General features: G+C 48.0%; 2 protein-coding genes across 3 annotated transcripts in view; one reads left to right on the forward strand and one right to left on the reverse strand.

Annotated features, from left to right (window-relative positions):
* ANXA11 (annexin A11) overlaps nucleotides 1-5,166 on the forward strand; it is a 60,842-nt gene extending 55,676 nt beyond the window's left edge. The window contains exon 15 of the mRNA XM_064269800.1: nucleotides 1,076-5,166. Within this exon, the coding sequence (XP_064125870.1) occupies nucleotides 1,076-1,135 (60 nt within the window). The 3' untranslated portion in view covers nucleotides 1,136-5,166. The remainder of the gene's footprint in view (nucleotides 1-1,075) is intronic.
* A 3,572-nt stretch (nucleotides 5,167-8,738) lies between these two features.
* On the reverse strand, nucleotides 8,739-22,918 carry PLAC9 (placenta associated 9). 2 transcript variants are annotated; one of them, XM_010589267.3, is made up of 4 exons: nucleotides 22,825-22,918; nucleotides 11,554-11,651; nucleotides 10,268-10,391; nucleotides 8,739-9,728 (listed from the first exon to the last, which is right to left on the reverse strand). In XM_010589267.3, exons 1-4 carry the CDS (start codon nucleotides 22,886-22,888, stop codon nucleotides 9,718-9,720), a joined length of 297 nt encoding a protein of 98 aa, XP_010587569.1. In that variant the 5' UTR covers nucleotides 22,889-22,918; the 3' UTR covers nucleotides 8,739-9,717. The 2 variants fall into 2 exon arrangements, with proteins under 2 accessions (XP_010587569.1, XP_023402906.2); XM_023547138.2 differs by having other exon boundaries at nucleotides 8,739-10,391.
* Nucleotides 22,919-23,461: the final 543 nt, after the last annotated feature.

Genomic DNA, 23,461 nt, shown 5'->3' on the forward strand with positions numbered 1-23,461 from the left:
CTGCTAACTGTGTGGTCTCAGGCAGCTTCCTTGAACCCCCCTGAACCCCAGTTCCATCATCTTTAACGTCAGGGTAATAATAGTTCCTCCCTGTGGGTGTTGTGAGTATTGAGTGAGGCGGTCCCTGTAACACGTTTTGTCATGTACATGTTGTTGTTAGCCACCCTCGAGTTGGCCCCGAGTCATGGCCACCCCCTGTACAATGGGATCAGACTATGGTGATCCATAGGGTTTTCACTGGCCCGATTTTTCTAAGTAGATCACCAGGCCTTCTTCCTAGTCCACCTTAGTCTGCAAGCTCCACTGAAACCCGTTCAGCATCATAGTGACGTGCAGGCCTCCAATGCCAGACAAGTGGTGGCTGCACATGAGGTGCACTGGCCAGGAATCGAACCCAGGTCTCCCGCACGGAAGGCGAGAATTCTACTGCTGAACCACCACTGCCCCTGTGATATATATGTCAGTAGCGTTTGATGTTGGGCAAGTCACTCAGAGAAGCTAATTTCCATTTCTCTGGCTCTAAAAACGATGCCACTAATAGCAGACAATTGTGACTATTTACAGAGTATCCCTGGTGGGTCAGTGGGCTGTGGGCATTGGGAAGAAGCCACAGGCTTTGCTTTTCCAGGGGAGGCGTCGGTGTGAACTGGGACACCTGAATCATAATGGTCCCCACCGTTGATGGTCATGTAATAGTCGATTCCAGTTCCTCAGCAGGACGTAACAGTGCGTTGTGGTATGGTCCTCATGTGGCTCAGGACACGCATCGAGTAAGACCAGCACCAGTTAGCCCTGAGCGGTGGTTCTTGTGGCTGATGTTTAATTTTTTCGGTGTTCATCTTCCAAATTCTAACTTTTCTAATTGGGGTGACAGGGAGCACAGCTTTTTATGGTCTGTGCCACCTGTGACACCGAGCATACGAGCCTGACACCCACTGTAGGGCCAGTGCGGTGGGGAGTTTCTCTGGCGTGAGGCCTGCCTCTCTGTAAGGGGACTCAGAAATGAAGAAAATGAGGAGCTGGGAGGTCAAAAGTGGCCTCCCTTAACTGGTGTCCTCCTTGTTCCTGTGGCCAGGGAGACACTTCGGGGGATTACCGGAAGATTCTGCTGAAGATCTGTGGTGGTAATGACTGAGCAGTGCCCGGCGGTCACTTCTGCCTGCCTGCCAGCAACAGCAATGCCAGGAAAAGGCCAAAAGAACGTCTGTTTCTAACACCACCCAGAAAGTAGCCTGAGGGTCTCAGCGTGGACCACCCAGAGAGCCTCAGCCCCTGTCCTACACCCACCCCTCCTGACCCACATACTGTGCTGAAGGACCTGGGTCGGTTTAAACCTCTCTCAGGAAGGATCCCCCCCTCCCCATGGCCTCCTGCTAAAGTAGATGTTTTATTTCCTGTCTCATGTGATCCTTTCCTTTTGCTTGTGTCTAAGACTCTTGGCTTCATTTCAGTCATGTAGTTTTATTTTTTATCTGGAGGCATATTTTTCTATGGTCGTCGCCAGACAAATGCATGCAAGTCTGTCGACTGTGTACACATTTCTGGTGGGGGAGCACTGTGTCTTCACTGGGGCGTAAAAAGAGGACCTTTAAGGGTAAATCTTTGCATCTGGTGAGTATGTGTCATGAGTTTTGTTATTGCCAAACGCACTCCTTTTTAGAGGAAAAAAAAGACCAGGGCGTCATTTGTTCCATCTTTCATGTAAAACCACGAGGAGAAAGCCAGTTCCCTGGCAGTGACAGGGCTCCTTGTATTTTGGGATGTGCCTTTAACCTGAATGTCTATAACCAAAAGCTGTTTGCAAATTAAAGCCAGCCAGTTCTGGAATGTTCTAGAATTTTTTCCTGGTGCCAGCTTGTTTTCTTCTGCTTCATTATCCCACCCTGCTGCTCAGCAGTTCCAGCATATTAACCAATAAAAATTCCTGTAACTTTAAGTAGAAATTTGTGCTCAGGAACCCCTGAGCAGAAGCTCATTTACAGGAACTTGGGTTGTAAAGACAAGAGGAGGGAGGTTCCTGAAATCTATAGTGGGTGCACAGACGCTGAAAAGCCACAAGGATCTTGGTCCGGTGTGGGTGCAGTGAAGTCCCCTGAGGGTGAGGTAGGAACAGTGTGGTCCTTCCTCGGCTCCTGAGGAAGGGTGTGGGTAGGCGTGGTAGTACATCTCAGCTTAGCTGGTGGTTAAGCCTTATGGCCGGGGCGGGGGGGAGGTGGGGGGGGCAGAGGAGAGGGTGGGAACAGCCCAAAGAAGCATAAGACCGGTGTCTTCCCTCTGGGAGCCTCTGGCCTGAAATGTGTCTCCCCTGCTGTGGTCTGTAGCAGGCCCTTTGTTGTGTGTTGATGGTGTGTGGTTGTGGTGTTTAGAGAAGGGGACTCCAGAAGAGGCAGTTTCTAGAAACCACTGTGTCATGTCCAGAAGCCAGAGCTTGTCTTACTGGTCGGATCCCTTTCTGGTCTGTCCATCGCCTACTGTGTTGAAAAGTTTAGATAAAGGGGAGAGTCCAGAGAGACTAGGGTGGAAGATCAAGCCTGCTGGGACCTGCCAAGGGCCCCTGAGAGTGTTTTGTCCGCAGAGTAGACATCTGCTTGGGGTACCGCTCGACTGTCACTGCCCTAGGCGTAGTGAGAAGAGTAACACAAGGGGCATGCAGCAGCCACGAGCTAGGCGCTAACCTGGTCTACCTAGACCTGCCTTCCTGAGCCAGGGGAGACTGGCATGGGTACTGGGATCACTGAGCCCCATCCTCCCTCCTTCAGCCCTGCCTCAGTTTCCGTGTCTGGAGCCTCTCGAGCTAGTCCACTTCCACCCAAGACCTGGCCTGCCTGGCTTAGGCCCCATTCCTGGGAAACCCCTCCCATAGGGCTGGCCCATTGCTCGTAGTTGCCAGGGGGGACCCGCCCAGTGGACTGAGCTGCTTGGCGCTGTACAGCTTGCCATGAACTCGGGCAGACCCTGGGGGCCTGAGCTGTGCCAGGGCCTAGATCCAACCTGCTCTGATGTGACTGAAGGTTCCGTGCCGTGACTTTGCCCAGTTGTCTACACGAGAGGTCTCAACCTGGTGTCCAGTAGGCAGTATCTAGCCTGCAGATGCATTTACTTTGTTCCCCCCCAATTTTTTTTTTTTTTATTGTGCTTTAAGTGAAAGTTTTCCGTTCAAGTTAGTTTCTCGTACAAAAGTTTACGCACGCCTTGTCATGTGACGGTAGCTGCTTTGCCTGTAATGTAACAGCGCACTTCTCTTTTCCAGCCCGGACTTCCTGTGTGTCTGTGTGACCAGCTAATGTCCCCTTCTGCCTTCTCATTTCACCTCTGGACGGGAGCTGCCCCTTTAGTCTCATGTATCTCAAAATGTCTCTTTAGAATGTTGACTTTGTTGCCAACATTTTAACATTGGGAGAGTTCATATTTTAAAAATTCAGGAATCTTGGCTTCTCTTGAAAAATCAGACATTGAGCAACACTAGGCTTGCATTCCTGTATGGCAGGAGCTGCTGGAGCCACGTCGTAGCTGCCCTTTTAGACAAAGTGTGTACTTGCCGTTTTGCCACAGGCCTCACCACTCCCTACTGTATCACACCAAACCCATGTTACCTGTTTGTCCCCTGCAGGACTTTGAGTTTGAAGCTTCTGGTCTACACTCTTGGTGACCACCCCTGGGTTTTCCAGTGTTGGTTCTCCCTGGCTTCCTGGCTGCCCTCCTGGCCATGACCATGAGCGCCAACTGATGATAACTATGGACTGGAGGACTGAGTGAGCTCATTGAGATGACCCCAGGAACAACAACAAGAAAAAAATTACTGCCCTCCAAGACCAGCGGGAGGTTGGGGTCAATACTGCTGATTTTATGCCTAGGACAAAAAACAAAAAAACAAGGAGACACATGACCATACAGGTCATCTTCCTGGGAGAGAACCACACTTTTTTTCCCTACTTCCTGGAGGTGTTAGTCAAGGCCAATCTATGCTACATGTCTAATCTCACTTCCAAAATAGCAACTAGAGGATAAGACATCAAATGAGTTCATCCCTGAGTAAATTTTCAGCAGCTGTGGGGGTGCTGGAAGGAACATGTATTAGGGGCAGGACAGGGACCAGAGTGAGGCACTTGGGTCCAAAACGTAAGGAAGGAGTCTTGGAGGGCTCGCTTGGTGGAGAGTAAAGAGGCCTGAAGCAGTGGTTCTCAGCCCTAGTGTGCATCGGCATCACCTGGGGGTCTCGTCAAAGTGCGGTTCCCTGGGGCCCATCCTCACAGTTCTGATCAAGCACGGGGCCTGGCAGACTGCATCTGTAACCAGGTCGCCTCGCGGTTCTGATGCTGATCTAAACACTCCTGCACTGAGGCAGAGAGCTCCCTGAGACGAGAGGTGTTCACACAGGCAGCAGGTAAGCAGATGGCAGGGCGTGTTTGTTCGGAGTTCAGTCAGGTGATGGGAGATGGAACAAGGCTACTCCCAGCCTTGGGATGTGGGATCTGAAAGATGAACCTTTGCCGGTGCCCGTGGTTAAAGCAGCGACTGAATGGCCATACTGTGTCCATCCTTTGTTGGCCTTGCCGGCCTAGGCCTTGGCCCTTCATCTCTGCTGTCAGCCCTTTCCTGCCCCAGCTGGTACGGACCCAGAGTCAGACCTGGAAATGGAAACCAAGCTAATTATGTTTCCCCCAGGCAGATGACAGCTAAAATGTTCACCTTACCAAACCCAGAAGCTCTCTGCCTGTGTTCCTCTAAAGAGCAGAGATATCATCACTCAGGTCCCTACCTGCCCCCAAACAGGATCTCCTCTTAGCAAAGAAGTCAGTCAAGCCCCCAGCTCTTCCAGGGGCTCTTACCATTAGCCCCTGCTCCTTGGAAAGCTGCCTCTTGGCTTAATACTGGGATCCACCCTGAGCCTGGTTCCTTTCCAACGGTAAAAGCTGATGTAGTCTCAAAGCAGAAAGAGCACACAACTCAGCCACTGACCCTGGGTAAGTCACTTCCCCTTTGGGGCCTCCACTGTCCCTTTGTAAAATGAGGGATAAACTAGATCAGAGCTTCTTAAACTTTAATGTGGTCAGCACAAAAGCTGTGAAAAAGCTGCAAAAATTGTGAGAATCAACTTTATCGTAACTCTGGAAACTAATCAAGTTTACAACAGCCATGCTAGCTAGTGCTTAGTGAAGAGAAAAACCTGAATCTGGGCTAGAGAGCTTTGTGGCATTTTAACTTACCTGGCCCCAATCCCTGTGCTCAGCAGGGACCTTGAAGACAACAGCCTGCACTCGTGGTACAGCTTCCTAGTACCAGACAGACTAGAATGGACCTTACTCTCAAAAAACTATGGTAGCGCAGTGGTGAAGAGTTTGGCTGCTAAACAAAAGGCTGGCAATTTGAATCTACCAGCTGCTCCTTGGAAACCCTATGGGGCAGTTCTACTCTGTCCTATAGGATTGCTGTGAGTCGGAATCGACTCGATGACAACTTTTTTTTTTTTTTTTTTGGTAAGTTTTGACCTGTCTGGTGGCTCTCTGAAGGACTAGCTCAAAGGGCTTACCTTTATTTCCTCTAACTTGGAACTCTCCCAGAGTGGAGATGGCAACACTGGGAGGGGGCGTTTAAAGGCAAATGAATTAGCCCCTGCTGCATAGAGTAAGGGATAACAGATGGAGCAAACAATAGACGTAAAAGCTTGGAAGCAAAGGCTGAGGGATGAGATGGGAAGGGAAGGCGGAGCAGAGTTGTGAACTGCCCACTGAGTGCTGAAGGTGTGCCTGGACACACAAAGCCCGTCTGCAAAGGCTGTGAGAACCACTAAGTGAAATGGGCGCTGATGCAGTGGCCACACAGGACAAAGACTACAGACACTGCAGAATTAGTTCAGAAAAGTCCCTAAACAAACTACTGTATTTTTATGCAAAGAATGCATGTCTTCTATTTGCCGACCGTGACCTCCCCCGTGACGTATTTTCATAGGTGCGGTATACTAATTTTTTTTTTAACAGCGACATGTAGAAAGAATTGGCATTGCAGTGTAAAATGTTTGCGTAAAAATACGGTACGCCATCTAAAAACTAAACAAGAAGCAGCAATAAAGCCTGGGAGGGAGGAATAATCTGATTTCTAGAACTGTCAGATTATTCATAATGTTCGGTTTTCAACAAAAAATTATGAGGCGTGCAGTGACATAAAGTCTGGCCTGCCTGTACACAGGGGAAGGAGAAGGTAATAGAGACTCCCTGAGAGACCCCGGAAGTTGAACTTATTAGATAAAGACTTTAAATCGACCGTTTTAAATATTCTTAAAGAGCAACAGAAAACCATATACAAACTGAAGGGAACCATGAGAACAATACCTCACCAAATAGAGAATAATAATATAAAGGATACAAATAGGAAATCTGGAGTTGAAAAATACAATAACTGAAGTAAGATTTTCACTAGAGAATTTCAACAGCAGATTTGAGCAGGCAGAAGGAAGAATTAGCTAATTTGAGGACAGTTCAGTTAAGATTACCCAGACAGAGGAGCAGAAAAAAAAAAAAAAAAAAAAATCCTGAGCCCTGTGGGATACCGTTAAGCCCAACTTACACATAATGGGAACCCTGAGAAGAAAGGAGAAAAGGGCAGAAAGGATATTTAAAGAAAAAATGGCCAAAAAATCCCCGAATTGATGAAAACACAAATCACATCCAAGAAGCTCCATGAACCCCAAGTAGGATAAACTCAGAGATCCACACCAAGACACAAACTGTCAAATGCCAAAGACAAGAAGAGAATCTTGAAAGCAGCAAGAGAGAAGAAACTTGTCATGTACAAGGGATTCTCAATAAGATTGACAATTTCTTAGTAGAAACCATAGAGTCCGGAAGGCAGCTTTGAAGTACTGAAAGGGAAAACTGTCAACCAAAAATTCTATATCCAACAAAACAACCCTTCAAAAATGAAGGAGAAATTAAGACATTCATCTGAAAAGCTTTTCCCTCTAATGAGACAAGGATTTCCACTCTCTCCATTTATAATCAACACTGTACTGGAAGTTCTAACCAGGGCAATTAGGCAAGAAAAATAAATAAAAGCCAACCAGATTGGAAAGGAAGAAGTAAAATGATCTCTATTCAGATGACATGATCTTATATACAGAAAATGCCAAAGTACTCACAAAAAAAACTACTAGAACTAATAAGCCAATTCAGCAAAGTTACAGGATATGAGATTAACACACACAAATCAGTGGTATATTGGTGTCACTGAAAAAATGTTAAATTGGCAAATATGTATATATTTTACAGCAATAAAACAATCTGTTGTATTTCCATATATTAAAAAAAAAAAAAAACCTGTTGCCGTTGAGTCCATTCTGACTCATAGTGACCCTACAGGACAGAGTAGAACTGCCCCATAGGGTTTCCAAGGAGTGGCTGGTGGATTCATACTGCCGACCTTTTGGCTAGCAGCCGAGCTCTTAACCACTATACCACCAGAGCTCTATCTCTGTATATTAGCAATGAATAATCTAAAAATGAAATTTAAGAACAATTCCATTTATAATAGCATAAAAATAATAAACACGGAGGTGTAAGACTTGTACACTGAAAACTATAAAACACTGCTGAAAGAAATTAAAGAAGACCTAAATAAGTGGAAAGACATCCTGTGTTCATGGATTAAAAGACTTAATATTGTTAAGATGGCAGTACTCCCCAAATTGATCTGCAAATTTCAAAAAATTCCTAATAAAACTCCAGCTGCCTTTTTTCAGAAACAGACAAGCTGATCCTAAAATTCATATAGAATTGCAAGGGACCAATAGTCAAAACAGTCTTGAAAGAACAAAGTTAGAAAACACACTTTCCAATCTCGAAACTTGCTGCAAAATTATAGTAATAAAGTGTGGCATTGGCACAGGGATAGATCTACACATCAGTGGAATAGAACTGAGAGTCAGAAATAAACCCATTCGTCTATGGCCAATTCATTTTTTACAAGGGTGCCAAGACAATTCAACAGGGGAAAGAATAGTCTTTACAACAAACGGTGCTGGTACAATTGCTTATCCATATGCAAAGAAATGAAGTTGGAGCCCTATCTCACACCATAATAAAAAAATCAACTTAAAGACCTAAGTGGAAGAGCTAAAACTCTTAGAAGAAAACATAGGAGTCAACCTTCATGATTTTGGATTTGACAATGGATTCTTGGATATGATATCAAAAGCAAAAGCAACAAAAGAAAAAAATAGATATCTTGGACTTCATAAAACTGAAAAGCTTTGTCCATCCATCAGGAAAATGAAAAGATGACCTACAGAATGGGAGTAAGTATTTGCAAAGCATACATACCTGCAAATCATATATCTAAAATAAAGGTCTAGTATTCACAATATTTAAAGAATTCCTACAACTCAACAAAAGACAATCCAATCAAAAAATGGGCAAATACATGTTTCTCAAAAGAAGATATACAAATAACAAACACATGCAAAGATGCTCAACATCATTATGTATTATGGAAGTGCAAATCAAAACCACAATGAGATACCACTTCACACCCACTCGGATGGCTATAATTGAAAAGTCAGATCATAACAAGTGTTGGAGAGGATGTGGAGAAACTGGAACTCTCATACATTTCTGGAGAGAATGTAATGTGGTGCAGCTGCTGTGGAGAACAGTTTGGCAGTTCCTCAAAAAGTTAAACAGAATTGCCATACAAACCTGCAGTTCCACTCGTAGACATGTTCCCAAGAGAAATGAAAACATCTGTTCACACAAAAACTTTTACATAAATGTTCATGCAACATTATTCATAATAGCCCAAAAGGGGAAATAACACAAAATGTCCACCAACTGATCAATGAATAAACAAATGTACACCCATACAATGAAATATTCAGCTATAAAAAGGAATGAATTACTGATACGTACAACATGGATGAACCTTGAAATGATTACGCTGAACGAAAGGAGCCAGACACAGACAGCCATAACTTGTGTGAGTCCATTGGTATGAAATACCCAGAATAGGCAAATCCCTAGAAATAGAAAAGGGTTGGTGGTTGCCAGGGGATGGTGAGAGGATGAAAGGGGTCTCCCTCCATTTTCCTAATTGGTAAGGAGTTTTTGTTTGGGGCGATGAAAATGTTCTGGAATTAGATAGTGGTGACGTTGCACCGCGTTGTGAAAACACTGGAAGCCACTGAATTTGTAGTGTAAACTGGTTAAAGTGGTGAATTTTGTTATGTGAATTTGACATCAGTTTAAATAAAAACTTGAATGTGACACTTCCTTTGGAGATGGTGTTACAATGCAAATTCTGGTCCAGGTGATGCTGCTGTGCTCACCTGTGGCCACACCGAGTAGGTGTGACGCTGTTGTGCTCACCTGTGGCCACACTGAGTAGGAAGGCTCTAGAATGGCTTTCTGCTGTCTCTCCGGCCGGTCCCTCTCCTCTGTGAACCAGCCCCTGCCCTGCCTGCTCCCAGAAACAAGGAGTGCTGACGCAGAAATGACGGGGGGCTCCGGGTCTGAGCCTGGAGAGAATGCGGACCTCAGGACATGGGAGTAGACGTGGAAGAGCCTGTGTTACAAGGGTCGTTTTTTCAGCAGACGCAAAGGGGACCAAAGGAGTTGCTGTGATTTCATGCAGTGCTGGAAAAGGCAGGCGAGAAGGCAGCTTTGCTCGCAGAGAAGAGCTGTCTAGCAGGTGTAGCACCTCCAGCCTCTGGGCTTCCGCCTCTGGTGCTCAGGAGGGATCTGAAAGAAAGGGAGTGAGCCAGCAGGGGGCGATGCAGAGCCCCGGAGTGCCCTGCAGCCTCCATCTCTCCCTCTCCCAGGGCCTGGGAACTCCTGTGCCAGGGAGCTCGGGGCTCAGGGAGGGAGCAGGGTGGCACACACCCCTCCCTGAGCAGTGGAAACACCAGTCTTCCCCAAGAGTGTGTTGTGGTGGAACACGCGTGGACCCCGAACGGAACGGCGAGGAAAGGAGCCCAGGGCCTTTGTCTGCGGAGTGGAAATGGCCAGTGAAGGAGGCAGCTTCTCGGCCTCAGGGTTTTGCTGAAAGGGGAACCCAAGGGGCCAGCTCTTCCGGGAGCCCTGACCTGACGCTGGGCTGCAGCAACCCCCGAGGTGGGGAGTGGGAGGGGGTGTGCCCCCCCACTCCTGTCCCAAGGGCCCGAGCCTCTCCCTGCTTGTCGAGGGGCACCCATGTGGGGGACCAGCCATCCCTGTCCTGCTTGCCCCATTGCCCGGCCTCATCTCCGGGGGCCGTCCTCTTTGCCACCCGAGCCACTCACCGTCTCCTAGGAGGTCGGGGGCTAGGCTGAAGGGCCCCGGGGGCAGGTTCCAGGCCAGCTCCTCCAGCAGACCTAGCAGGCCTTTCACTTCTGCCTCCAGGTGCTCCACCGTCTTCTCCACTGTCTGCTCAGAGCAAGGGGAGGAGGGACAGTCGAGGACAGCGTGCTGCCAAGTTCACCCTGGACCTTGGGGTCAGACTCAACCCTGACTTCCCTTTATCAGCCACGTCCTAATGAGCACTCAGTGCAGGATTCAGCGGGGACCTGCGTTCTCCTTGCCCCGGCTCTGCCCCAGCTGTGCCTCAGTTTCCCCAGATAACAATATGTAGGGGCTGGATGAAGGGTTCCCTCTGTAGGGCTGCTCCTGGCTCTGGCGCTCACTGGCTTTACCCGGTCACAGGTTTGTGGTGGAGCCACCCTGGGATACCGTCTTCCTTTTCAGGACACTACCTGGACCTCACACTCCTTTTGTTGTCCTGCCCCCTAGTGGCATCTCTCCCAAATGACAGGTTTGGGATTTTGAAATTACTTCTATTCAGGGTTCTTGTAATGGTTTTTGACCAATGGGCCCTCTTGGCAGTCTGGTGAAGCCTATGGACCCTTCTCAGAATAATGCTTTAAATGAAAAAAAAAAAAAAAAAAAAAGAAACATACAGGATTACAAAGGACACCAATTAAATAGTCAAGTATTAAAAAATAAAATTTTGATATATATATTTATTAACCCATTAAATGACATGATCTAACATCAGGTCCAATGGCTACCATAATTTGGCATACTGATGAGAATAAGTGATATTCTGAGATATTTGCAGTAAGTCCAGCTGCTAACCAAAAGGTCAGCAGTTCGAATCTGCCAGCTGCTCCTTGGAAGCCTTATGGGGCTGTTCTACTCTGTCCTATAGGGCCACTATGAGTCAGAGTGGGCGTGACAGCAGCGGATTTGGTTATGGGGTTCTGTGAAAATAAAGATGTCATTTTTTCCCCACATAAGCTTATGGAGCGCAGGTTAAGAACCATGGCTGTGTAACAACACAGTGACAGAATTTCTACATTCTTGTCAGTAATTTTGCGGAGATCTCTGACTGGGTTGTAAGCAAGGCTCCAGGGGAGGCCTGCTGGGAGCTGGTCAGCCTAACAGCCCAATGGGGCAGGGAGCTGTTTAACATGGTGGTCACTGGGCAGAATCTCCTGACATTCCAGAGCGAGGCTGGGCTGAGCTCTGGAACCACCAGCCTAGCAGGTGATCCTGAAGCTGTGGGTCCTCCCCAGAGTACCCTTTGTACCTCTTCCATGACGTCTAAGCGGCCTTGGATAGCCATGTGTCTGTCACACACGCTGCTCCGGGCTGGGTCTCTTCGGGAGGGGCTGAAGGGTTCAGCAGCTGTGGGAAGACAAGGCCAGTCACCATGGGGCCCTCGGTTTCCCTGTAACTAGAGACTCTGGAAGAACACTGGCTCGAGTGAGGTCCTGAAGACAGCCACCTGGAGGAGCAGGGACGCTCAGGTGTGGGTGGACATGCGAGCGTGTGCCTCCCCAACCACTCATGTGTCCCTTTGGCCGTGATCACCTACAGTCACAGGTGAGCCTCAAGGAGGTGACGCCAGAGCAGGCTCAGGAATGATCAGGGTCAGCCAGTTAAGGCAGGGAGGAAAGGTTCCAGCCAGGGAGAACAGCACGTGCAAAGGCAGAGAGGCATGACATAGCATGGCTCGTGGGACAAACCCTCAAGGGAGCTGGAGTGGCTGGAAAGTACACAGAGAGGTAGATTGTGGATACTAAGCCAAGGGGGCTGAACTTTATGCCAGAGACTTTCGGAAACCAATTATAATGCTTGTTTTGGGGTTTGTTTTAACAGAACAGTCACACACATGAATGTTCAAAATACAGACAATGGATTGGAGGGAAATGCCTTTGATGACAAGAGTCCTTGAGTGGCAAAAATGATTAAGCGCTCAGCTACTAACTGAATGGTTGGCAGTGAAATCCCCCCAGTGAAGCCTCAGAGAAAAGATCTAGCAATCTTCTTCCGAAAGCGCACAGCCACTGAAAACCCTACGGAGTGCAGTTTTACTCCGAAACACAGGGAGTCGCTGTGAGTCAGAACTGACTTGACAGTAACTGGTTTGGCTTCTTGTTTGGTCTTTGAAGACAGGAGGTTACTGCAGTCATCAGCGGAAGAAGTGAGGAAGGCCGAACGGAGGTATCAGTGGTAGGAAGAGAGGAAGAAACGGTGGAGACATGTTCGTGGTACCATTGACACAGGTGGCCAGTTAATAATACCTGACACTTGATGAGTGTTAGCGTGTACCATGCTTACTGAGCACACTCTTAACTCATTCCACCTCTACAATAACCTATTGCTATTCTCAATTTACACGTAAGGAAATTGATGCACAGAGGGGTTAAGTGGTGTGTCCAAAGTCACACAGCTAGTAAGTGGTAGATCTAGGGTTCAATCTGTCCAATTCTCGATTCATTATTTTCCTCCCCGAGGTGGGTTCCTCCTCTTCATCTGGTAGCATGAATAACCCTCACACCAGAAGACTTGCAGCCTTGTTAAGAGCTCAGCTTCTACAGTCAGTGGATCTAAGATGTCTGTGGGCATCAGAATTAACTGGAACCTCGGCAAAGACTGACAGGAAGAAGGGTGCTGTCCCAGAAACAGGGAGAAGAGCTTCACAGAGGATGGGGTGTCCGCACGGCCTAACACAGCAGAGAGATCTAGCAAGATAAGGACTGAAAAAAACAGGGCAATACAAAAGTTACTGCTAAACACACTTCTAGCAGAGTGTGGAGGCACAGCAGTTCAGATCGCAGTGGGGTGAGAAAGGAAGGTTAATCCACAGAAAACCCATTGCTGACGAGTCGATTCCAACTCATAGCGACACTACAGAACGTAGGAGAACTGCTCCCTAGGGTTTACAAGAATCAGCTGGTGGATTTGAACTGCTGACGTTTTGGTTAGCAACCCAGCTCTTAACCACTGTGCCACCAGGGCTCCAAGGGAAGGTTAGGAGGTAGGAACTAATCCTGGAAAAATTTTTCACGAAGCTTGCTATGAAGGGAGGGAGATCAGATCACAAGCTCTAGAGAAGTGCTTCTTTTTGTTGCTCCTGTTTTTTCAGCATTGGAGAAACACAATCATGCTTATAGTGTTTACAGCTGGAGGGACAGGCAGAAGGAAGGAGAACCAAAGGAAGGCATTTCCCAGAGAGACGGGAGGGGGTCACGGAATCCAGAAATGCCTGTGAGGGGAACTGGCAACACAGGGAAGGAGGAGAGAGGAATTCACCAAAAATGGCTATAGATAAATTTCTAGAGGAACAAAAAGCTGAGTGAGTTCCCACCTGATAGCATTGCTCACTTTGTAAAGTAAGAGGGGACTCACCTGCTGAAAATTCACACAGGTTTTTAGAAGGGAGGAGAGCTAGTTAGATTTTCAGAAATTTTGTGAGTGGACTGTTAAACACAGCCAATAAATAGGAGTCATGGCGAGAGCATTTACACCATGGAAATCGGCAAGTGCTTTTTTTTTTGAGGGTCAGTTTATCAGCACACCACTGTGTGGGGGCTAGAGTAACAGAAGGGCTTCAGGAGGAGATGCGGAGAATGAGGAAGGCTGTATGTGAGGACCTTGCAGAATGACCAGGAACCATGAGGCACTGTGGAAGCACTAGTCCTCCAGGACAGTGCTCAGAAGTACGGATGTAGAGCAGCAAAGGCAGGTGGTTGTCTGCAGCGGAATCGGGGAGTCTGCAGGATGAGTATGGTGGAGGGCAAACAACCACGGAATGTAGGATTTATCCACTGACAGGTTAACGGATGAGCTCTGGAGTCTAGCTCGGATAAGGAAGAAAGTAGGCCAATAAGAGGGCCAATAAATTGGGAAAAATAGAGGGGATGAAGGGGCTGGAGGTCTTGATGAGGTAATTGCAGCGACAGAGGGAACAAACTGTAAGGGATACTGCAATTTCAGCTTTTAGAGGTGGAGCAGCTTCAGGTAACAACGACCAATGTTGTGGCCACGGTGGTGGGACATCTGAAGCAGAGTAGGGTTAAGACCTCTCCAGGAGCAAAATTCTTTTTAACTGTAAGGCCTTGGTGTTGGATGCGTTGCCCAAGAGGATATTTAAAGTTGTCCAGAAGGTTGGCAGGTCTTGAGGTGAGGAGGAGATGGTGTGCTGTTTTACTGGTGATGAACATGTAATTCTGAGAAGTTAAGTGACTTGCCCGAGGTCACACAGCTAGCCAGATGACTGACCCCGCTTCAGTAAGCTCATCTCTTGGAGCTCTGCCTCAAAGCCCACCTGCCCTAAGATTCTCTCATTCCAATTCCCTCTGGATCCAGACTCTGTCAGTCAAGGATGACAATCAAGAACTCCCTTCCACTCTGAACATCTTTAAGGTTTTTTTGTTGTTGTGTGTGGAGAACAATTTGTTTTGTTTTGTTTTTAATTATTTAAATGTATTTAATTATTTCCCTGAATTGAGCTTAGAAAAGCCTCTTCAAAAGAAAGTGGTCTTATTGTTGACTTGGGAGGGAGGTGTTATAATGGAACCTTGGTTATCTTTTTTGAAAGACTGTCTTTTAGAAATCCATAGTGAAATATTTACAGATGAAATGCTATGATATCCTGAATTTACTTCAAAATAATTCAGCCTGGGGAATGAGGAAGACATGAGTGGTGGTATATAGCAAACAAGATTGGCCAAAGTTGATCACTGCAGTTGAGTAATGGGGACACAGGGTTCATTCTACTATTTTTAAAAAATATATTGTTTAAAATTTTCCGTAATAAAAAGACAGTTGTACGCTGGAGATGCCAACGAAAAGCAGAAGCCATTACAGGCTGCACACATTGATATAAAAACATTCAGGACACGGGAGGAGGTGGTCAGAGGAACCATGCCCAGAGGCTGAGCTCTATTCTGAGAGGCCCTTGACAGGCAGGAGCAGGCCAAGAGGGGGCCTTGGTGAAGGGACTCCAAATCCTTGACTCATACTAGCTGAAAGATCAGTCTGGAGAGGGAAAGACTTGAGAGCTACTCCCACTCACAGGGAGAGCTGTCCCAGGAAGAAGGGATCTGTCCTGGTGTGTGTGTGTTCGCTCAAGCTCCACCCAGGGACCTTTGGCCAAGTCTTTCCCCAGAGCCTTTCTCCCTCTGCTAGTCCCTAAATTACTCCCCTCTCCACTTCCTTTCCCAGGTTAGGCCAAGGGGAAACAATGGGGCCCTGCCAGCCAAGTGGGGATCTGCTGGGTTTGTAAGTCACAGACAACGTAAAGCCGCTCCTCTCTGTTGGCCTGAAACACCCTGCTCTCTGTATGTCTGCAATGAGGCCTAACTTGGCCCCAAAACATCTCTAAGGAAAAGACTGGGCTGGGCTTGCTATCCACACCGACACAGCACTAATCCTTCACATCTGGGCAGACCTGCACTCTGTGCACCGCGGTGCAGCTGACCATGAGTTCATTCAGTCCTCCCAACAAACTAAAGGCCAAAAAAAATCCAAAACCAAACCCAGTGCCGTCGAGCCAATTCCAACTCATAGTGACCCTATAGGACAGACTAGAACTGCCCCATAGAGTTTCCAAGGAGCGCCTGGTAGATTCAAACTGCTGACCCTTTGGTTAGCAGCTGTAGCTCTTAACCACTACGTCACCAGGGTTTCCACTAAAGGCCAGGGCCCTAACAACTACCCTGTATTTCCTGCCCCGTCCTCCCTGTGGTCTGACCACGGCATTGACTTCAGCACACTATGGTAGAAAATACAGTGGCAACCCCAGTCCTGCACCTGGCTCAGCCACTAACTGCTGCATGACTATGGGAAACCTAAGTGTTGAAAAGCAAAGATGTCACTTTGAGGACTAAGGTGCGCCTGACCCGAGCCATGATACTGTCAATTGCCTTAAATGCATGCAAAACTGGGCAAAGAATAAGGAAGACTGAAAAAAGAATTGATGCCTTTGAATTACGGTGTTGGCGAAGAATATCGAGTATAACATGGACTGCCAGAAGAATGAACAAGTCTCCTTGGAAGCGAGGATTGCGAGAATTCGTCTCATGTACTTTGGACATGTTATCAAGACGGACCAGTCCCCGGAGAAGGGAAACATGCCTGGTAAAGTAGAGCATCAGTGAAAAAGAGGAAGACCCTCAATGAGATGGATTGACACAGTGGCTGCAACAATGGGCTCAAGCGTGACGATTGTGAGGATGGCGCAGGACTGGGCAATGTTTTGTTCTGTTGTGCATAGTGTTGCTATGAGTCGAAACCTACTGGTCGCCACCTAACAACAACACAGGAAACCTTCTCCTCCCCAAGCCTTTGCTGCCCCCTCCCCCCGCACCCCGGGACATGGGTGGGGTCAGCCCCAGGCCCTGCCTCCAGATGCCCACAGGCTTCAACTTTTAGCTATGAGGACAGAGCCAGTGTGAGTGATGAAGAGGCTGCTTATTTGACCAGCAGCTCCAGCCAGGTGGGAGCTGGGCGCCTTCCATTTCCCCCGTACGCACACAGCAGCCCCACTGTACTCTCTTTCCTGGCCAGTAAGGGACAATAATAATGCCTGCTTCACGGGGCTGCTGGGGAGCTCAAACAAGAGCACACGTGGGGAAGGCAGAAGGATGGTTATGAGGGACCTTGAACAGCCAAGCCTGTGGTTCCCCAGTGTTTCCTTTCTTCTTTCCCTCCACCCTCCCAGCTCTGCCAGTTGAGAGTGAACCTTTGATGCTGGGTGCTTTCTCTGGCCCGGCTCCTGCTCTGGGCCTGGTGTGCACCCTGGGTGGGGGCCGTGGGTGGGGCATCCGTGTGCTGGAGAGAGCAAGCTACCGGGTGGATGCCGGAGGTTGGGTGCTCGCTGGCCCAGCTTCTGAAGAGACATGACCACTGGGTCCCAGTCCTCTGAGATAGGAACAGGGGTGGATTATCCAAACGCAAGGTAAGCACAGGCTTCCTTGTACTTCCTTACTAATCTGTAGTGCACAGTTTCACATGGGACTTACCACATCAAAACCCATGTGAAATTGTGCACTACAGATTAGTAAGGAAGCACAAGGAAGCCTGTGTTTACATTGCTGACTGGGAAATCCCTGTCAGGAACTGTACACGGGAAAAGAGGTTTTGATTGTGTAGGAAGGTGCTATGGAGTTGGGAGGGAGATAGATGCCAGCTGCACCTAGAAGAAAATCTTTGATGTGGTGAAAAATGTGAAATTGTTCACTACAGATGATCTGGTAAGCAAGGTAAGCAGGGTGCTTACCTGCCTCTTGGATAATCCACGCCTGGGTAGGAAGTATGGGCCCCCCCACCATTTGAGAGCATACGTCACCTCTTATATCTGCGACCCAAACACTAAGAAAGTGTTCACAACACAAATGATGTCTCCTGTGCTGGATGAAAAGAAATCTTTCCTCAGGGGTGACCCTGACAGATCTGCAGTGCTTTCTGGATCGTCATAAGACATAGTTTGCTTTGTAAGTCAATAAAAAAACAAAGTCAATATAATATGATAATATATCTGACCACATTCAATATTTGTGTAAAGTTTTTGTGGTTCTGGCTCAGCAGAGCCTATTTTCAAACAATCATATGAGCAAGTCCAATATGTGAAGCAGTCCTGTGACTGAAACAGGAAAGGGTCCCCTCAGTCCCCCAAAAGTGAACTCAGATTCTGAGGAACATTTTTTTTGTTGTTGTTGGGGAACGGTTGTGTCTGTTTCCCTTGGTCTCAATCATTTTCCAGGTCTGGTCTGGATTTGAGCCTTGCTGATCACCCTGAGAGTTTACCAATGTCGTTCCAGTAAATTCGGTTAGTATTTTGCTTAGGAACAAGCTAAGCTGCTGTAATAAAGGAACCAAAAAACCCTCTTCCGTCGAGTCTATTCTGATTGTGGTGACCCCCATGTATTGAAGAGTGAAACTGCTTCATAGGGTTTTCTTGGTTGTGCTTTTTTTGGAAGCAAATCTTTAGGACTTCCTTCCATGGGGACACTGAGGGGTTTGAACTGCCAACTTTTAGGTTAGTAAAGGTTAGTAGTCAAGCGCAAATTGTTTGCACCACCCAGGGACCTTACTGTAACAAAGAGCTCCCCTCAATTATATACGTGTTTATTTCTCATTTATTGGTATTGTGTATCAGGTAGACTGGCTGGTGGTGGTCAGGGCTGGAGGGCAGCTCTACTCCCTGAAGCCATAAAGATTCCTTCTACCTTGGAACACTGTGTTTTTGTTTTTTTTTTTATGCACTGGGTTATAATAATGTACTAGAACACTCCAAAACCCCCAGAATGCTGAGAAGGTCTAAAAAGCCATCCAGGATAAATCTCTCCCTATATGCCATGTGTCATGGACTGAATTGTGTCCCCCCAAAATATGCGTATCGATTTGGCTAGGCCATGATTCCCAGTACTGTGTGACTGACTGTCTACCATTTTGTTATCTGATACGATTTTCCTATATGTTGCAAATCCTACCTCTATGACGTTAATGAGGTGGGATAGGCGGCAGTTATGTTAATGAAGCAGGACTCAATCTACAAGACTGGAGGTGTCTTGAGCTAATCTCTTTTGAGATATAAAAGAGAGAAGCGAGCAGAGAGACGGGGGACCTCCTACCACCAAGAATGCAGCACTGGGAGCAGAGCGCGTCCTTTGGACCCGTGGTCCCTGCACTTGAGAAGCTCCTTAACCAGGGGAAGATTGATGACAAGGACCTTCCTCCAGAGCCGGCAGAAAGAAAAACTTCCCCTGGAGCTGACGCCCTGAATTTGGACTTGTAGCCTACTAGACTACGAGATAATAAACTTCTGTTTGTTGAAGCCATCCAGTTGTGATATTTCTGTTATAGCAGCACTAGATGACCAAGACTTCATCAAAAGAATACAAGGTTGGGAGTCAGAGATGACTTGGCAGTAGTGTGACTTTGTGCAAGTTAAGGGCTTTCCCATCCTGGGCCTCAGCCGCCTCCTCTGTGAAATGAGAGGCTGGGTGGATGGATATGGAGCAGAAATGAGCGGTACACGTGACACCTACGCAGCTGCCTTGAGGCCCCAGAGAGCCCAGATGTGTGCCTTGGGTCAGACTGTCTCTGAGTGGTATGCTCTCTACTACATCTATTTTTACAAGAAGTAAAAAAGGCCACAATCCCTGCCACAGCTCTTTAGCATCTTCCTTTTCACCCAAAACAAAAAGCAAGACCCCAGTGGAAGACAGATGCCCATGGGGAGTGGGAGGGACCCTGAGGGCTCCCCCAGTGGTGCCCCAGGCGTGGGTAAGAATGGTTACTGATCCTGCAAACGCTTCTAGGAGCAAAATAAGAAAGGAACTCAGCTAAGGCCTCACCTTGACTATGGGACCTATTAAAAAAAGACTATCAAAAACAACTACAAATGCATGAACAAAAGACAAATTAGATAACTGAGATTGCCTAAAGATTAAATACTTATGCTCATCAAAAGACTTTATCAAAAGAGTAAAAAGACAACCTACAGACTGGGAAAAAAATCTCCAGGAAGGACATATCCAATAAGGTCTAATATCTAAAATACGGTGAAAACTTCAACAACTCAACAACAAAAAGGCAAACAATACACTTAAACAATGGGCAAAGGACATGAACTGACACTTCACCAAAGAGGACATTCAAGCAGCCAACAAACACATGAAAAGATGCGTGTAATAATACACCACGAGAGAGATACAAGTAAAGCTTTACCTTAATAAAAAGTCTCTACAAGTAACACAAAACATTTCCCCTAATATATAAAGAGGATTTACGGATCAATATGAAAAATCCCAACACCAAAATTGGAAAAGTCTAGGATAATTTACAAGAATTAGTAGAAATGACCATTAGGAATTTGAAGAAAGTCTAACTTCAGTAGTCAAAGAAAGGCAAATTAAAATAATGAAGGCCACCTATAAAGCATTCTTGTACCCAAAATAAAATCTAACTACCATCAGACAAAGCTTCCAGCTCTAAATACCAGGGAAATATTTAAATGAAACCAGGGGGTTGCAATCAATAAAATTTAAATGTAGAAAACTTTACAGGACAAACAATTCAGTTTCTTCAACAAATAAATTTTAAGGGGGGAGGGGATATGAAAAAAGAAGTGAGAACTTACGTATTAAAAGAGACTTAACAGACATGTCAGCCAAACTCAACGTAGGTACCTTATTTGGATTAAACAAACCAAATGTAAAGACATACGACAGAATCAGGAAAGTTTGAACACTGATTGGATTTTGATGATAATTGTCCATTTTTGGGGTGTGATAAATGGTATTGCAGTTATGTTTATTAAAAGAGTACTTATCTTTTAGAAATACATATGGAAGTATTTACAGATGAAACTATATTATGTCTGGGATTTCCTTTAAGATAATCTAGGAAGGGAAGAGAAGGCCGGGCTTACAGATGAAATGAGATTGGCCCTGAGTTCATACTTGTTGAAGCAGGGTGGTCAGAACACAGGGGTTCACTATGCTATTTCCTTTATTTTTTATCCAAAACTTTTCATAATAAAAAGTTAAAAAAATAGAATATTGTCTGAAGTCTGAAAGGTTATACACAAAAATGTGTGACATCAACGTGATATTTTGTTCACACATTTATACTTTCTATTTTTCTTAAGAAGCCATGGCGCTGCAAACGGTTAAGTGCTCAGCTGCTAACCAGAAGGTTGGCAGTTCCAACCCACCCAGCCGCTCTGCAGGAGAAAGACCTGGCCATGTGCCCTTTTGATCAGTTGTGTCAAAAGAGGCCACTTGGTGTCCAGATGGGGCTCCTCCCTCTGGGGGAGGTTCTTTGTCCCCTCAGCCCCTGCACCCTGGTGCTGAGCTGGGAGGAGGCTAAGGGGGAGGGAAGTCAAAGGAAGGGCAGCTGCTGTGGGCCAGGCTCCATGCCGGGCATACTCCCTGCCACTCCTCATGCTGCCTTGTGAAGAAGCCATTGTTGTTCCTCCTTAACAGGTGGAGAAACTGAGGCTCAGAGAAACAATGGAGTTGTCCAAGTGGACATGGGAAGGACTCGATGTGTCCTGACTCCTGTGCTGGGCGTTTCCCCGCTCACCCAATCCCCATAGCCGACCCTGCGGGGTGAGTACCCTTCTCCTCCACTTACAGAAGAGAAAACAGCTCAGAGAGGTGAAGCTACTTACCTGAGGTAACCCGAACACCAGGCCCTTCCTCCAGGGTCAGGGTTGGCCTTGACCCTTTCCCTCAGTGCTAACTCCCAGAGTTCACTGTGGCCTCAGGTGAACCTGGGGCTTCCATCTTAGTGCAGGGCACTGACTGGGTAACTCAAAGTCCCCTGGCTCCAGGCTGATGGGGGAACAGCCTGGAAGAGGCAAGGGCCAACAAAGGGCCAGGAGCTGGGGGCCTGGTGAGGGCTGTGCCTTGGCACCACCTTGAGACCTGAGCCTCCTTCTCATCCGGACACCTGGGCTGCGCCAAGCCTTCTCTGGCTAAGGGGACTGCAGGAGACAGTGGGTGAACGGGCACGTGGCTTGTAAACTGTGGAGTGCTGTTCAGTGCGCAGGGCCTTGGCGCGGTGGAGCGAACATCTGTGCCCACTCCTGAAGGACTGGGTTGCAGCCCTGCCCGTTACCAGCTGGAGTAACACTTAATATGACCCGGCCCCTGGGGGTCTCACCTGTGATTCAGCAGCACTAAAGGCAGGGGGGTGCGAAGGGTAAAGGGGGCAGTGCAAGGCAAGGACCATGGTAGCCATCAGAGGCCCAGAGGGCAGCTCCTTCCCATGCCCCTACCCCCACCCACAGCAGCCCAGGCCCCCGGGAAAGCTCTCTGCAGGTCCCGAGGCTGTCTTCCTCACCCAGACCTCGGAAACCACGCAGCCCACCTGGCAGGTGAAGACTGACTTGGGGCAGTCTGCCTGGTCCCTGACAGCTGGGTCACCTGCCTGAGCTCAGCTACCCAGCATGCCTGACCACACCAGGCCTTGGTGCTCTGCTGGGCCTCTGGGAGGGAGCTGGTCTGGAGGGAGGGGAGCCCACTGGAGCCCACCCCACCGTCACCCTGCAGTGACCTGCCACTTCCCGTCATCTCTGCCTGGCCCTGTCTCCTCTTTTCCCCAGCTCTGGGCCTGGCATCGAGTTAGTTTCCCCCCTCACTCTCTTTCTTTCTGTCTTTCTCAATCTATCTTTTTGCCTCCGTATCATCTCTTTCCTTTTTTCTCTTGCCATTTAGTTCCTATTTATCTTCTTCACTGGCTCCTTTGTCTCTCAAACTCCTGTTTCTTTCCATCCTAGTCCATGCCCATCTGTGGTCTCCACATTCCCTTTCTGCCTCAGCCTCTCCTTTCCTCTCTTCATTCCTCCCTCTCTCTTTTCTCCCTGTCTCCATTCCTCTGATTTTCTCTCTCTGCATCTCTGTTCCTGTCTATCTCTGTGTCTCTCTCTCTTTCTCTGTCTCTCTCTCTCCGTCTCCATCTCTCTCTGTTCCCAGTTCTCACTCCTCTCCGTCCCTCCATCTCTGTGTCTTGCTCATCCTCGACTCGCCCTCCCCGAGTCCCCGGCCCATGCCCCACTCACCCGCGAAGGCGCCCGTGGCGCGGAGCAGGGCGAGCCCGGCCAGTGCGCAGAGCAGGGGCCGCATGGTGCTGCTCGGCCGAGCGCAGCGCCGCGTCTGCCCGCGGCCGCCTCCTCGGGATCGCGCTGGCCGGCCCGGGAGGAAATGCGCGCGGTCCGAGCCAAAATTCCTGGGCGTCTCCGGGCTTTCTGGCTCCAGCGAACCCGCCCCCTCCATAGGCCCGGCACACCCCGCGGGTGGCGCAGAGCCCAGACACCCCGCAAGCACAGGGGCCGATGTGCCAGCCTAGGCACCTCCCCAGCAAGGGGCTGCCCCCTGAGTCCCTCGCGCCTCTCAGGGGCCCCGGCACAGAAGGAAGAGGTGAAGGGATGCGCTTGAGGCGACAGCTCCCGGGGCCCAGGTATGGGTTATGAACCCATTTCACAGACGGAAAGACTGAAGCTTAGAGTGAAATGTCTTTCTCAGTGTCATTCACAGCTGTGGCACAGCAGGGATTTGAACCCCCAACTCCTAGGAGTGAGGAAGCTTTTCTCTGCCCACCCACCAACAATTAACTCATTCTAATTTTTTTTTTTTAATTACATCAGACAGCCTCTGGCCCCGAGAGGGAGACCCAGCCTTGGTGTCTGCTCAATAGAA

This window comes from Loxodonta africana, chromosome 16 (genome assembly GCF_030014295.1).
Source record: "Loxodonta africana isolate mLoxAfr1 chromosome 16, mLoxAfr1.hap2, whole genome shotgun sequence".
Taxonomy (NCBI): domain Eukaryota; kingdom Metazoa; phylum Chordata; class Mammalia; order Proboscidea; family Elephantidae; genus Loxodonta; species Loxodonta africana.